This window comes from Dendrobium catenatum, unplaced genomic scaffold (assembly GCF_001605985.2).
Source record: "Dendrobium catenatum unplaced genomic scaffold, ASM160598v2 fragScaff_scaffold_414, whole genome shotgun sequence".
NCBI classification, from domain to species: Eukaryota; Viridiplantae; Streptophyta; class Magnoliopsida; order Asparagales; family Orchidaceae; genus Dendrobium; species Dendrobium catenatum.
The window spans coordinates 1167307-1183561 of NW_021318876.1; the positions used below are offsets into that span (position 1 = coordinate 1167307).

At 38.0% G+C, this 16255-nt stretch overlaps 2 protein-coding genes across 4 annotated transcripts; both read right to left on the reverse strand.

Moving 5' to 3' along the window:
* Positions 1-345: 345 nt before the first annotated feature.
* Positions 346-7751, reverse strand: LOC110101887 (protein ENHANCED DISEASE RESISTANCE 4). 2 transcript variants are annotated; one of them, XM_020829992.2, is made up of 4 exons: positions 7386-7751; positions 3024-3147; positions 2398-2645; positions 346-2318 (listed from the first exon to the last, which is right to left on the reverse strand). In XM_020829992.2, the coding sequence occupies exons 3-4, from the start codon at positions 2513-2515 to the stop codon at positions 652-654; spliced, it is 1785 nt and encodes a 594-aa protein (XP_020685651.1). In that variant the 5' UTR covers positions 2516-2645; positions 3024-3147; positions 7386-7751; the 3' UTR covers positions 346-651. The 2 variants fall into 2 exon arrangements, with proteins under 2 accessions (XP_020685651.1, XP_020685646.1); XM_020829987.2 differs by lacking the exon at positions 3024-3147.
* Positions 7752-12748: 4997 nt separating this feature from the next.
* LOC110101880 (protein NETWORKED 4B) lies at positions 12749-16255 on the reverse strand. Of its 2 annotated transcripts, none has more exons than XM_020829975.2 (3): positions 16157-16255; positions 14671-14831; positions 12749-14557 (listed from the first exon to the last, which is right to left on the reverse strand). In XM_020829975.2, the coding sequence occupies exons 2-3, from the start codon at positions 14753-14755 to the stop codon at positions 13059-13061; spliced, it is 1584 nt and encodes a 527-aa protein (XP_020685634.1). In that variant the 5' UTR covers positions 14756-14831; positions 16157-16255; the 3' UTR covers positions 12749-13058. The 2 variants fall into 2 exon arrangements, with proteins under 2 accessions (XP_020685634.1, XP_028550030.1); XM_028694197.1 differs by lacking the exon at positions 16157-16255 and adding an exon at positions 15914-16090.

Below are 16255 nucleotides of genomic sequence, written 5' to 3' on the forward strand. Positions count from 1 at the left end.
CTTGCTCCATTCGAACGGAAAAAAAAATCGCTAATTGGTGGAGGGTGAAGAGTGCGACGCCAATATAGTTTCACCTACGCGATTTTTCCATCTCAACCGGATTTGTCGAAGAAACGCGTGAAAGAGGAGAAGACGGTTACCTTCACAAAAGCGCGCAAAATTGAGTTCGATTGGAGATGAATCATGACATTTTTTAGTTTCACGACATTTTGAAGTGAAAAATAAGATTTTCAGTTGGAGATGCCTTAAATCAAACAATAATAATTACTGCAAACAGAAAAAAAAAAAAAGTACTCAAAAGTTCACACAAGAAAAAAAAAAAGATAAAAAAATTGATCGACAATATACAAAAACTCACATATTGAAGAAAAACAAGCACAGCCAATACATAAATTCCTATTTACAAATCCAAAAGAATACATCTTTTTAATCATAAAAATAAATGAAAGCAATTTTTTCGCACCTATTCAGTTAACTCTAGCACTATTTTAATCGCCAGATATGAACTAAACTGCCAAAAATTTCTCAATTTTCAATCATACATGAAGCTGTAACTTGCAACCTGAATTTTAAATTACTTATCTATGAGATGAATCATCTTCTTCTTACTTTCAGTGCCCATCTCCCCTCTTTTCCCATCCATCAGGCCTACTAAATTTTCAGCGTTTCAGTGCTTTGATATCCATCATGAGAATAGCCATTATGAAACAATATCTCACTAGCTGAAGAATAACCCATGAGGTTATGTAGCCTTAAGCCTTTCAAACATCCATCTTCACCTTGTTCTTCTTCTACTCTCTCATCAAAACTCCTTGATTTATGCAAGGCTGGCTCAACCTCACTAGAAGTGCTCTCTGAAGTAGAAACTGGATCCCAGGCAGTAATATCTCTGAAGTTCTCATCAACTGCAACCACACTGACCTCATCATTCTCCTCGCTCGGTGGATGCTGGTTCTCAACGGGAGTCGGCGGCATGGAAGAAGATCTGGGTCTAAAGAAGTACATGAGTAGTTGGGAACAAGCACCACAGCGAAGCTTATTAACCCTCTTCGGCGACACAAGAAAATCAGTAGGTAGCTGAAGCAATTTGAAGCATTTGTAGCACATGACGAAAGGAGCACCACCTGATACAGGGCGGCAAAGACGAACGATATTTTGCGGCCTTGGAACCTTGAATTGCAGATTTTGTGGTTCTTGGTTGATAGTTCTGTTTTGCATGTGAGGAGGTAGAATTCTAGGTTCAGATAAGTGGCAACAGACATTATGAGGACAGGGCCTGCAATGTTCATTATGGCAACATGTCTCTCCAGAATGGTTATGGATATAGGAAGAGCTGGGCTTTCTGAACAAAGGAATTAGTGAGGACCGATACTCTTTTGATGGAACTTTTCCTTGGAATTGGGATATCTTTACACCGAAGAGAGATGAGTCTTTGCTATTATCTGTTTCATTCAAGAATCCTGTAAGCTCATTTCTCAGTTCATCAACTCTACTTAAAATCTTAGTTTTAACATCCTTTGCAAGAGAACTTGAAGAACTGTGATTCTCTGATTCGATCCCCTTCTGTCGAACAGCTTGAGAGGTAAAAAATGGGTCTTGATCTATGTTTTGACCATAAAGAATTGAGCTCAGTTTGCCATTGGTGGCTGATCGTAATCTATCATCAGAAAATCTCCTTACGGAGTTCTCTTCTGCATCTGTAATATTGGTAGAATTTGACATATTTTTGTTTCGAAATGTTCTTCTTGATAGCCGAAAAATATGATTTTTCCTATCTCCATCAGTGGAAGAGACACTTCCTTCATAAGCTTGAGATGAGCTTCTAGTGGTCGTTCTGAAATGAGTGTCATCTCCAAATTCCATGTTCATCATATCCTCGTCTGATGTAGAGCAATGTCCCATAGGTTCTGAAGATTCTTCCAATTTATCACTTGAATTTTTACTATCATAGACTTCTGAATTAACAATGGGAGATTTCTCCAGCTCTTCATTTCCATCTTCCAATCTCTTTCTAATGCTAGTTCCTTCGAGTCCCAAAGGCTCCGTCTTGGCTTCATTAACATCGCCATCCAAGTCCGATTCAATTAAATTTTTAATTTCATTTTGTTCATGTCCCAAGGATTTCTCTTCACAAATATTGCCACCAGTTGAGTCAGAAACATTGAGATTCTTAATCTCTGCTTGCTCTACCACTGTAGCCACATCTGAATCAGGAATTTTAGATCCATTGCTTAAAGGATCATTGTGAGGTAAGTTCTGGGATGCAGGAATGGCAAGCACAGAGCTCAAATTTTGTCCACTGTTTGAACGCACTTTAGCTGCTTTGGCAAACAGCATTAGCAAATAATGATCTCTGAAATAGAGAAAAAAAATTAAAGTAATTATAGAAGAACAAACCTCGAAGTATGGCACCACATCCACCACACTTGTAAACCGGAATCTCTGAAAACTCTGTCAGAATTTTAAGACATTTGGGGCATCTAACAAAACGAACCACTGGAATTTTGTTCTCCATGATCTTTGGCGACTGAAATTAATGAGCAGAGCCTTCTAGTAATTGCCTCAATATATTTTTATCAACTAAAGTGAGATGATGTATTAGCTGTTCTCTACAACTTAAAGGTAATCTTCCTCTTAAATATCCTCTGCATAAACGTAATAAGAGACAAGTATTATTGTGTACATCACAGCACAAAAGCTCCTAAACTTCAAACATTAAAACAGCTCCATGCGTTGTAGGAGAAAAAAAAAAAGAGAGAAATCCTTTAAGCATTAGCGACAACTAGTGTAATTGTCAAGTAGAATTTTCTGTCAGTTACAATAGATAATTCAACAAAGATTTAAACTTGAAGAGTAATCCATGGTTTAAAAAAACATATCGTTCAAAACTGCCATCTATTAACTCAATTTGTATATAGATGGCTTATTTCCTTCTATGATTAGATAACTTCAAATAACTAGGATTGGGTATTTTGATTTACAAGAGTTCAGGAGCATAGGGATGCACAGGGATTATGACTAACCTTGGATTGTGTGCAACATTAGAAAAATCTTATCCTCGGAATTACACCTCTAAGGGTGAGTGTGTGGCTCAGCGGTTGATGGCAAGGAATTCCTCCCACTCTAACCCAGCTCGATTTCCATAAACTGCCCGAAAAGAAAAAAAAAAAGAATTACACCTCTAAAAAAATGTGCCTAGTTTCATATATCGATTATTGTGTCATATAAGAGTGATCGACAGCTTTGAATGTTGAAAAAGCCTAGGCTAGCTTTTATATTGACCTAACTTAAATTGGAGAGGCTTTAACTTTCTGAGCAAATATGATGGACCATATGATAACTGAAAAAAACATATAAAATACAAAGAAAAATCACCAAGGTTTATGCAGTTAGCTTAAATTAAGCTTTACATCCATGACTTCACAGAGATCGAATAATTTTCACTAAGCTTTAAAAGCAGGTACATTAATGATTTCTTCATACATTAGAGGATTAGTAAATGTTACAACTTTCATGAGGATAGAAGAAGAAAAATAAATCTCCTTATTATTGCCACAAATCAAGAAGAAAACATACAACCGCTAGTTATGACTAATGAGAAAACAAGAGCGAAAGTTTTCCTGACTTGAGGCATCTAAAAGCTGCTTGAGAACTTGCTTCTTTGTTTTTTCCTTCTTTATGTTCAAGCTTCTCTGTAGACGGAACTCCTGATCTTCTTCCTTCCAGCAACACTCGCCTAACCTATTCCTCCTTTTCTCATTTGAATATTTTTTTCTTTTTTATCTTTTTCATGACTCATGGATGGCTATTTTTACAATGGATGCACTTGAGAGGTCACACGTGTGATTTTTATAGATAAGTAAATACATAAATATAGAAACTCTCCTAACTCCATATGTAAAAAGTAAAAAGATCTCAAATGTCTCCCAAAATAAATACAAAATTCTTTCAAATTATTCCCTCCCAAAAGGTCCAAATAAATCTCAATCATTAATTTTACAATGATCAGAAAAATATATAATATATATGAAAAGATTAATTTTTGAAGGAAATTTTATTCTTCACATAGTACCTAAAAGATAAAATCTCTCCAATAAGAATTTCATGGGTTCATTATTGTGAGTACAAGTGTACTTGAGATTTGAGAAAGGTTGGTAAAAATTCTTTCATTGTGTGAACCAATTTGTAGTTTCTTCGATCATAGATGATCGAAGCCTCACTTATCTCTATGGATATAAATTTAGTTGCAACAAAATAGAATAAATCTTGGTGTCAATATAATCTTTCTATCTCCCTTTTATCTTTTATGCTGTGACTCACTGTCCTTGAACTTGTTGACACTTCTACAATAAATTTGATGCTATCGTAACAACAAAATGAATACAAAAATGTTTGATTCAGATTTATTAAGATGTTAGTGTTATTAGTGGAGTGTTATATATTTGCTTTTATGTTGTAGCTCATTGTCCTTAATATTGGTGACACTTTTACATGAAATTTGGCGCTCTCATAACAAAAAGATTATAAAAAAGTTTGGTTCAATATTATTAAGATGTTAGTGTCCTTTGTGAAATATTGTATGTTTGGTTTATTGTTGTCATATTTAAGAGAAATTATTCCGTGCGGAGTTCGGACGGTAAAGAACAGTCTGGATTTTTGTGTACACATTGTGTAAACTGAGTATAATTTTGTACATAATTTGGTTTTTTTATACACAATATGTACAAGCACTATATACACTCACATCCGGACGGTTCTTTACCGTCCGGACTTCGCACGGAATAATTTCTCCTTTAAAGACATCAAGATGACCAAAGTTGTAATTGTATGCTAGTTATAAGATGTAAGTAAGCATCCTAGCCATCGCCCAACAAGACCTTCACCAAGATGCCATTGTTGTAGGACATCGAACAACTGTCATTAAATATCATAACATTATAAACTAAATGATGTAGAACGGAAACGGAGGCTTTGCTAATGAATGGATAACTGCAGGAATTTTTCTGACTGCAGGCTTAGGAGAGCTGGAGAACCCATGATTTGTGGAGTTTTGGAGAGGTTTAGTGTAGGAAATCCAGTGGGAAGACCTTGGAGAATTTCAACCAGTAGGGGGAGACGGGAAAGGTAAAGGGGCTGCGGGATCCAAGGGGAAAGAAGGGGGAAATTAAATTCCTAAGCTGTTACGTGAAGAAGCTCACATAATTGGGCTTTGATTGTTTCGGCCAACAGCAGCAGCAATTAAGGGCTTGATCTTTGAAATTGACGGCTGGTAGGAAGGAGGCAATATCTTCCAAAGAAAGGTGAGAGGGAATTTCAAATCAAAAATGAGTTTGGCAAGATTTAATGATGGGATGCTTAGGCAACAGAACTTGGAATGTGAGGGTGACGTGAATATGGGGGAGGATTTATTTCCAAAGCTAATTTCAGGTTTTGAACAATTTCGGTTAGGAGGAGATTTAGGGGTTTTGAAATATTTCCAAAAGAGAGACTTGACTTAAGGAAATAAATCTAAATCCAAGCTAATGAAGGGGTCGAGGCCAGCGGCATTAATGGGCAAGAGGGAATTTGGGGGTGAGGTGTCATGCTTGCATAAATGTAAATTTAGGATTAGGAAAGTAATTAACCAAATCCAATTGAATTTGAAATTCAAAAGAATTGATTTAAGAACTTTCCAAAATAGAATGACAAAATTAGGAAAGAATCCAAATTTCAAATTAGTGGAATTTGAATTTTTTTAAAACTACCCAAAATTAAATCACTCAAGTAAATTTAAATTACATCACGAATGAGATTCAATACTTCCCTAAAATAGCATCCTAATTTAGGAAATTAATTGAAATTCAAAATTTGAATTTCAATGGATGAAAATAATTTCCTAAATTATTTGAACTCTTTAGGTAAGCTTTAAGATGACATTGACTCCTCATTCATGGAGACAAACAAGGGTGGCCGGCGGCTATGGGGAAAAATTTGTGGAATTTCGGGTGGAGGTGAATCCGGTGGCCAAACGAAGATGGGGAGAAGGAAGACGATGGAAAAACAATTAAAGAAGAGATAAGAAACAAACGATAGAGAGAAAATAAAAACCGCGAGTCTCGGACTCTTCCGACGACTGACGGGTGATGCTTTGCCCTTCTCCAAGGGACTTCAATTCACGAGCCCGGACCCATCCTGCGGCTGGTGAAAACTCTGATTCCTCTCCATAGGAATCTCACTAACGCTCTCTCACAAAGAACAAAAGTGTGGACACAATTTTTTTAAATCAATTCTTCATCCTATTACAATAGCTAAATGCCCTATATATAGGCCACAACATGAGAAAGAAAAGAAAAATTACAAAATTTCCCCTTGGGCCACAACACTCAAATAAACTAACATATGGGTAAAACAGGAAATAACATAAAATAAAAGCAAAAATTCATAAAATAACTCTTAAATGACAATTTAAATTATAGCCGTCGATTTACGACGCCTCCTGTGATAGATGCGACAAATCTTCGTGCCGATGTCCGCATCACTAAACTACCCCAAAAGAATGATTTTATGCGTAAACGGTAACTAATCTCTCATTATTTGCTCAAAAAAATAAATCCAAAATCCAAAATCCAAATCTCTTAAAAATGGCGATATCAGAAACCATGTAAGAAATATGGAAATTTGTAGAACTCAATTGCAGAACACACAGCTAAATAAATTGAACTAACGAGTTAAACCAGTTCTTCCTACACACAAACAACAGATAAATATAACTGGGGCACCAAGACATGTAAAAATCATATTTGAGATTTCTTTTTTATAATTCTTTCAAAGAAAACAACGGGAAACTTAAAAACCACACACAAAGCTGGAAACTTGAAGCAAAGACGTGGTTTTCCTTTAAAATTAAAAGACCATTACATAAGTAGTTGAAAAAAAAAAGGAAATTTAAAAATTTTATCGATTCAATAGCAAATCTACAATTTTGGCAAAATCACCACAAAAAAAAAACTCTCTTAGGCATTTTGACAAACAGCTACCTTTCAAACAGAATGATTTAAAAAACTAGCATGGCTTGATTCGCAAATAGTCAGACAAAAACCAATTTTTTAATCAAAATACTGCAAAGAAACAGCTGTTACCTTCAATGCAAAAATAAATAATTAGAGAGATTCACCACCTGCCTCTCAACCAACTATTTAATGAGATCCCTACTGGCAAAAGCCAAAATGAAGCAACCTTCCTCCCCTTATTCGCTAATAATAAAAATAATCATCATAAATTCCAAAAAGAACAAAAAAAAAAACTCTCTTTTTTATCAAAGCATTATTATCAAGATTTAAAAATACAAAAAAAGAGTAATGATAGAGCATACGAATCAAAAGCACAGAGAAGAAATAGAAGCGAACCTCTGCGTTTGAAATCTCTTGAGCCCTTTGGTTCTTCATCCTCGTTGTTTCTCTCTAAATGAAGAGAGAAGAAGGTGCATGGGAGAGAGAATATAAGACGAAAAATGAAGAAAGACTTGACTTTTTACACGGCCCAAGCTTTGACTACCGAGATTCTATTCCTATCGCAGCCAGGTCAATGGCCCTAAGGGCGGATCAGAGGCCGTTATGCTATAGCTCTGATATTTGTAGAGAGAGAAAGAGAGGAATGGGATTAGAGAGTTAGAGAGTTAGAGAGAGACGAGAGAGACAGAGAGGGAGATGTGGAAGTGCTGGCTCTCAAGTCTCACCGAAAGGAGTTACGCGGAGCACGAGACTCTCCACACGCGTCAACATTTTCGGTGCGTCCCCCGCGGGACAGCTTACACGCCAAGCAACGATGGATACTGAACTGAAGCCGCCAATTACCGCTCACACGGGCACGCCGCCATTGGCTGTGGGCCATACTGGCTGCTCCAAGTTGCTTTGAAAGTTGCGTGGCTAAGAAACTGCCACGTGGTTACTTCGGCCAGACGTAGCCAGCCTATCAGCTTCACTCGGTTCAATCAAGACTATTAGGGTTTACAGAATTGTTGCGTCTTTGAAATATTTACAACGATAGAGAAATATAATTTTTATATTTTAGTTTTGTACAAATATTCAACAAAATTAGATAAGAGATAGGGTGTACAGCATTTGTAAGAGACATCAAAGTTTTTATATGGGGGGAATCTCACGGGGCCTGGCCTAGTTTGAAGGAATTTACTAGTATTTTCAATCGATTACAAATGAGACACTTCTTTGAGAGATGGACTTGGCTTGATGTAACGATTGTACATCATATAGAGTGCATTACAGGAGGACCATTGTCGAGCGATAGGTCAGGAGGACCATATTTGGCAGGTGATGAAGGTCGGAGGGCCATAATCTGGCGATAAAGGTCAAAAAGATTGTTGTCGGTGGGCGACGAGGAATGATCGATGTCGGACTATGGAAGTCGCGAGAACCATATTTGGCAGGTGATGGAGATTGGAAGGACCATAATCCGGTGATAGAGGTCGGAAGGATCGTTGTTAGTTGGCGACGGAGGTCGAAAGCATCGTATTTTGGCGACAGAGATTGGAAGGATCATTGTATGGCGACAATGGTCGGAAGGACTTTATGTGGTCAGGTATAAGTCCGTCTACAATTGGTGACCGGGCAGAAGTCCACCTAAGGATGATGGTCGGGCTGGAATACAATGACTGATAGAATTTCAATGTCGGGTCAAAGTCCGACAGAGGATCGGGCGTAAGTCGGTGGTCCTGTCACGACCCAACCCGACCGAGACGCATCCCGCTCGCATCGAGTTGCTACATAACTTGAAATCCAGGATATAGTTTTGGGACTTGCGTCAGAACTTTCATCCAAACATACAAACCAAACAGAAACACAGAGATACTATCACTTCCAAATATACATAACAGATCATTTATATTTTCCTTCATCAAAATAATCATGTACACTACAGGTCATGGCTTACAGACAGAAAGAACAGAACAGAAAAGTCATGACTGTACAAAAATCAAAAGTACAAAATACCTAATCACTGATCAGACACTGAACGGCTAATCCCAGACTTCATTCCCTTTCCCAGATCCTGAAAACCACGCAGAAAACAAGGATGAGCTAACAGCTCAGCAAGACTACACTCACCAATCCAAATCTCCATAAATTTACATCAGAAAACACATCATAAATAGTTATTCAAATAGCAGTACATAAATCAAATAATCGTACAGAAATCAGAATATCAGACAGAGTTCATATAATCAGACGAAACAGATACTTGAATTCAAATCAGAGTGCAGAACAGATCTTATAAAACTTATAAAACTTTTAAATCACAGAACTTATCGGATCGTATAAATCAAAATTCAAATCAGATAACATCACATTTCAGATAACACATTTCACATATCAGATATCAGATATCCCTGACCCTGACAGAATCTCGACGGATTCTGACCCCTTATGCCTCCCTTCCCTGACACTGACAGAATCTCATATTTTGACCCCTTATGTCTCCCTTTGTGCTTATAGTACAAGAACATAATAGATATACAGAATTTTCAGAACAGAACTGATTCTCAGATTTTCAGATTTCCTGGACCCAGACAACGGAATCATAAGAGATTTCGGCCCCTTATAACTCCCTTCTGATATCACAGCACATCGAAACATTCAAATCAGAAAATCAGAGTACGTCAGAAAATCGTCAGCGGCATAACGGCAGTATACGGAATTTACACAGAATTCACAGATTCAGAAATTTATCTAATTACACATAATATACACAACAGCATTATAAGACTTTCATTGTACTGAAGCAACATTTTTCAACATCATGATAATTCGCAATTCAATCAAAACACGGCAGAATTCAAAATACCCGGTAAAAATCTTCCAGAAAATACTCAAAACGTGCACAATAATCATCTCAGAAACATATCAAAAGTTACGCGATAAAACTTTCGTTAGTGCGAAATAAAACCAAATATTCGCTAAAGAAAATGAAATTCAAAACAGAAAAGTCGTCAAAAACCTCGTTTCTGAAAATTGAGAAAGGCGGAATGTGCCTTACCTCGTGTCGGTCAACTTTCTCAACTGCAGCTACAGACGGAAACGGGCAGAAGTCGCCCAAAAATCACTTTTCTTCCTTTTTCCTTCGATTTTCTCTCTCATGACTTTTTCTCTCTCTTCAAAACGATCTCATTCCATATATATCAATCCAGATCATCCTGGACTATCCCAAATCGTCCTGGGACGATTTGCTCTCGGGAGTCATTTTCGTCTAAACGAACCCCAGTTCGTCCTGGGACGAACTTCTCTACCAGAATTTTCTTCACAACCTGTATTGATCGTCCCGGGACGATCCAACTTCGTCCTGGACAATCCTGGAAGGAAAACAGCCTTCACAGGTCCGGCGGAAGTCCGGCGTCACTCGGTGGTCCGACGGAAGTTCGACGTTAATCAGTGGTCCGGCAGAATTCCGGGCGTCAGTTGGTGATCCGGCAGAAGTCCGGTGTCAGGCGGTGGTCCAGCGGAAGTCCGTCGACAGGCAGTGGTCCGGTAGAAGTCGGGTTGTGATCTGAAGAAGTCCGGCTTCAGGCGGTGATCCGACGGAAGTCCGATGTCAATCGGTGGTCGGACGGAAGTTTGGTATTAGTCTGTGGTCTGGCAGAAATTCGGTGTTAGTCGGTGATCCGGCGGAAGTTCGGGCGTCAGTTGGTGGTCCGATAGAAGTCTTGCGTTGGGCAGTGGTCCGCTAGAAATTCGTCTCGGGCGGTGGCCTGGCAGAAGTTTGGCGCCGGGTGGTGGTCCAGCGGAAATCCAACATTAAGTGGTGGTCTGACAGAAGTTCAGTGTCAGGCGGTGGTTTGGCGAAAGTTCGGGCACCAGTTGGTGGTCCGGTAGAAGGACTATAAATCCTACTTATCCGCGTCACAGGATGACGCCACCTCCATCTCTTTTCTCACGCATCTGATTGAGTGCTTGGTTTTTTTTTCCCAGTTTCTCCTTAGCACCCTAGAACCTCCAAATGCTGGTGTGAACCACGCATGTTTGACTGAGCCTCTTTGAGACATTTCTTCCTTCTGAGTAGGACTTCTTAGTCTATACCCCTGTGCTAATCCCACTTTTGGGAAGGATAATATACGATCCTTAATCGAGAGTTTTCTTGGGCTCCGGCCTGGGATGTAATTAACCACGGGGGCTTGCGCCCGTGGGAAACTCGACCCCACATCTACTAAACCTCATTCGAACTGTTGTATCGGATGGGGGAAACCCGTGACTAGGTCGTGTATATTGCTACCCATCGAGGTGTATTGGTGAAAGCCTCTATCCTCAATGGTTAGTCGTGGCCTGTTCGTGTCAAGTGTAGAGGCCTACGATCGTTTTTTCTCACGGGATAGTGCGGCCGTACCCTCTACATTCTTACCCCACGAGCGGTGCTCTTTCGGAGGTCCACAGGGTGTCAATTCCCTTGATCGTGGGCTGTTTACTAGATATTTGAATGTCTTATTGATATCATAATTCGACGATCTTGAGCTTGTTAGATTCGTCTCGTCGAGCTGCTCGATTTGACTATAAGCATGTCTCATTTGGAAATCATTTGGTAACCCAAATTATGGTTTGAACCTTTCAAATGTTCTTCGGGTCTTTCATTTGTACTCATTTGGGCTCGGATTGAGTCGAATTTGATATCTTCGGGTTCGCATTTTTGAGAGGTTTAATTCGACTGTAAGTTTGCTAAAATCGAAGTTCAAATGATCCCAACTTTAATTTTGGAAGCTTCCAATTTAATTTTGCCTAGAAATTCATACCCGATCAAGATAATTTATTGCTGATATATTAAGAACATACATAAATATTTTTGTGGATGTGCTATTATATCTTTTATCAAACATAAATCTCTACCAATTTACTTCAATAATCGCTAAAAATTGCTGCTAATAGGTCACCATTTGTATTGTTCATCTCTTCGAGACTAATCATTTATTGCAATATTTGGTGAAACTTAGGTCTGTAGTGGTTGCAATAATTGTGACGTGTCTATCTGATAAATTGCATAAAAGCACGCCCTTAAACCAGTTTTAGAAGTGAGATATTATTCCTTTTTTTTTTTTTCAATTACTTGATGTCCCAATATATTAGGTAGATATTAAATACTAACAAATTTAGGCAAAAGATATGAAGATCTGTTCCAAGTATCATGTGAAGAAGAAGCTAATGAAATTCCTTTCCATGGATTTCAACAGCATGACTGATTATTTTATTATTTGCTGGTGTTCAAATGTCATGCTCATGCAAACTTGCAGAATTAACCATCATCAAAGCATCCAAGACAAACAAAATCATTACTACTCTGAAATCCCTTAAGTAAAAGAAGATAAAGACTTATTGTGAAATCCCTTATGTAAAAGAAGTTAAATTCTTAAACATCGAGACGCCTTCTGGTGTAATTGTTGGATTTTCCATAAAAAACTTTGCAGTTAAGCGTGCTCATCCTAGAGCAATTCTGGGATGGGTGACCTACTGCGAAGTTATACCAATAGGATAAAATGTAAGGCTCTTTGACCAAAGCTGATAATATCTCGATAGTTAAGAGTTTGGGTTGTTACAACTACTCTAAAGAAATAAGCTTTCTCCTTCAAAGGGTTGTTATAAATAGATCTGATAACCTATTAATAACAAGGAAAGTGTAGCCACATAGATTAAGTAAACAAAAATTCTTGACTCAAGCTGTATACTCTTCATTTTTAAACTAAAGATTTCATACATCACGCTTAGCGTGCGAGGATATCATAAATGTCATCATATTCACATAGATTTAGTAAATATGATTGATATTATGCTTATCTAATATGTGTGATTAATTTCATGCTCGTCTTGGATTTGCCTAATGAAAATTTAGGATAGATTTCTATCATTTAAAAACAGACAGAAAAAGCTTCCTCCTAATTTTATCTTCCATGCAGTGCAAAAGTTCCTATCACTGCATAATTACACAAAACTAACAAGGTAGATGAAACCCTCACAGGTGAAATTGTGCAAAGCCTGAACTCAATACATCTTCATCGTTTTCTTCTACTTTCTTTTACCCAGAAAGGTTGATCAGATGGCCATGATTGCAGGTCTTCTATGTTGCACCTGCAGCCTCCTACACAGCTGTTGGTATTCTATGCGATAATGCTCAATGGAGAAGCAAAGCTGCCTGATAACTTCCCTCTTCCCCTCAGCACCATCCATGATTAGCACCCTCTGCCTTTCCACCTCATCCTCAAGCTCTCTCACTCTAGTTTTTAGCTCTGATGAGGCTTTTTGAGCGTTCTCAAATTCTTGGATTAGTTTTGCGTGCTCCAGATTTAATTCTTGCAGGTGTTCGTCATCTTCTGTAGGATCGTCATCTTGAGCTTCGATGTCCTCCACAAGCTTACTCACTTTAGGTTTGAGCTCTTCTTTCTCTGATTCTAATATGACAACTTTCAGCTTAACTGCTTCAAGACTTTGAGTTAGTTCGATTATTTGCCTGGCACTCTCAGCACATACTTTAAATTTCTCAGCCTCCAGCTGCTTTACCCGTTTCTCTAAAACTTGAAGCTTTGCCCAATAGGAGTTGCTAGAGACCATAAGACTTGAAAGTTTAGCTTCCAGCGCATACTTCTCTTGGAGAAGCCTCTTAGAAGAATGTGCAGCCAGGGCCTTCAGCTCCAAAATCATTTGCTCCTGCTCCAGAATTTTGATTTCCAGACGTGATTTCTCATCCGCAATCTGCTCATCTTCTGCAATGATGCTAATAGATTTGTTCAATATTGCACCGAGCCATGTTTTGTACTCCTTAATTATGTGATCTCTACTCGAAATTTCATTCTCAAATTGCTTAGCAGCAGCCTCCATTGCTTCCATGAGATTTCTGATCTCAACTTCTTGGTCTGGTAAATAAGCTTGCAATGTTTCAATTTGTTTTTCCAATGCTGTGAAGTTCTTATTTGCTGATACAGGTAGGATCTCCATGGATGAAGTTGTTGAAGACAAATCTAAGACTTCACTGTTTAACAAATGTTCACACTGTTCTTTAGGTCCATTCTTATATTCCTGAAGCTTATCCCTTGCTTCATGAAGCTCATTCTCTAAACCAATTATCCTCATTTCAAGCCTAAAAGAATTCTCATAGACATCCATAGCCTTGCTGTAGTCAGATTCAGAGCCAGATTCTGATGATGACTCATCTGATCCCTTTCTAGAACGATCCGAGCTTCGACCCGACCCAAGGAAGAAATCAAAGCCAGCAGCCCTCCAGTGTGGCTTGAAATGGTTCGCCTTTTGTTCTGCTGTTCTCGCTGGAGAGGAAGGTAAAGAAGCTGAAGCTGCTTCTACGCCAAACTCAGACAAGTTGGCTGAACCTTGGGATTGGATTTCAGTGGGAATATTCTTTGCCTGATCACCAATTGCATGATCATAACGTTGAACAAGTGCACGGTACATGCGGTAAAAATCTTTAACATGGGAGATCAACTCTGGACGCCTCTGGTAATACATCTCAGCTTTTTTTGCAAATGAATCGCCATCCTCTTCTATAAGCTTCAGCATTTCATTGACCAAGACATCCATCTCTGTAATAAACGGCGATTAATGTGGCTTAATTAACTTCATTTTTCAGCTAAACTATACAATAATAACTAATATGTGAAGAAATTAATGAAATAAATATTCTTTGAATTCTTGCCTTCAACATTTTCAGACAACCATTTTGAATTTCTTGGACTGGTATAACTATTCCCCCACCATGAATGAGATTTCCTACTTGCCATCCTCTTCACTTCTTGAGAGAAATGAATAGCAATCTATTATCTATAGCATCCTGTTCCCAAAAAAAGGCTCCTGATTCTGCAAATGAAGTGAAGAAAGACAAATTAATTGAATTTATGTACCGTTTTAAAGATAACTAAATATCATATATTGGATCCATTAAAATCCATTATAGAAAACAATCACTCGGAAGTCAATATGCAAAGTACCTATCCAGTAGATAATACATTACAGTTACTAAAACTGCCTGTTCAGCGCATGAAACTCTTGCAATGCAGGGTCTGAAAAGGGATGATATGCAGAACCTTCCCTCAATTGCAAGAAAAATTATTATGTGTGGTGTCCGGACATGTTCGTAGGCCAATCCTGACGTGCTACATCACCCAATGCATAGTGCATTGGATGACGTAGCATGTCCGGATTGATCTCCGGACGCCTTCGGACTCCGCACAAAATAATATCTCCAATTGTAGGGAGGTGGTTTCCTTGGTTGCAATTACTATTTACTACTGATATTAAACAATGACGTCAAATGGGTGTGTTTTCAAACTGATCTCCATGTTCATTCGAACTATTTCAAACATTGCAGCAGTCATAATCAGCAACTCAGAATTTAAATTATCTCAGATGATACACAACTTTTTCTTTTATTTGCCAATATCTATTTAATAAATTCTGCAAACTACACAAGATAAATAAAAACAAAGGTTTCCCATGAGATAAAATAAATAATTATTCACCTCCTCTTATACTTAACCACATCTACTCCTTTTGCAGCTTAATTAGCTATGTAAGAAATCAAAATTGGAAAAGCAGACCTAACTTCACGTTATGAAATGAATTTATGAAAAAACAAGTTAATATTCCAATTAGACTTCTCCTTATTAACCAAGAAAACCTCCCAAGTAACCCTAACCATGCAAAAACCATCTAAACCATTTTCAGAACTCAAAAACACTCTTACTGAACAATATAATCATACCAAGCAGTTTATATGGTCCATCCAAGTCAAAATTGCAGCAAAGGTCGAGAAAAATATCAAATAAACTCTGCAGATACATCAACATAACCATATTATTATTCACAGAGATACACATAACTGATTCTCCAGTCAATAAAAAATTGCACAAAGTGAAAATTCTAAACAGCAATCATCATACCAAGAAAACCTAAATTGAAAAAGGCTTTTCAACTCTATCAAGATCTCCAACTATGACCTCTTAATTCATTCCCAATTCACCAATCCCTTGCTGTATCAAGCTGATTTTATTTTCATATTTTTACAAGAACTGGCATTTAGCCTTCTCAATATTCTCCCACAAAAAAGAACCCAAAAACATCAAAAACATTAAAATCAAACAAAATGCTTCAAGAAATCAACGCCAGCTAATAATCAAACTTACCAGAATCCAATGTCAATCGGGAATCAAATCCGATGTGCTGAGGAGACCAAACGACAAGGAAAGAATGGAAGAATCCTCTCTCTCTCTCTCTTTGTCTCT

Bases quoted from the DNA above. Each gene is read 5' to 3' on its own strand.
- LOC110101880 (XM_020829975.2), bottom strand. From the start codon at position 14,755: ATGGCAAGTAGGAAATCTCATTCATGGTGGGGGAATAGTTATACCAGT. The intron at 14,558-14,670 runs GCAAGAATTCAA...CGTTTATTACAG, and splicing joins GTTGTCTGAAAATGTTGAAG to AGATGGATGTCTTGGTCAAT.
- LOC110101887 (XM_020829987.2), bottom strand. From the start codon at position 2,515: ATGGAGAACAAAATTCCAGTGGTTCGTTTTGTTAGATGCCCCAAATGT. The intron at 2,319-2,397 runs GTTTGTTCTTCT...TTGCCAAAGCAG, and splicing joins ATGTGGTGCCATACTTCGAG to CTAAAGTGCGTTCAAACAGT.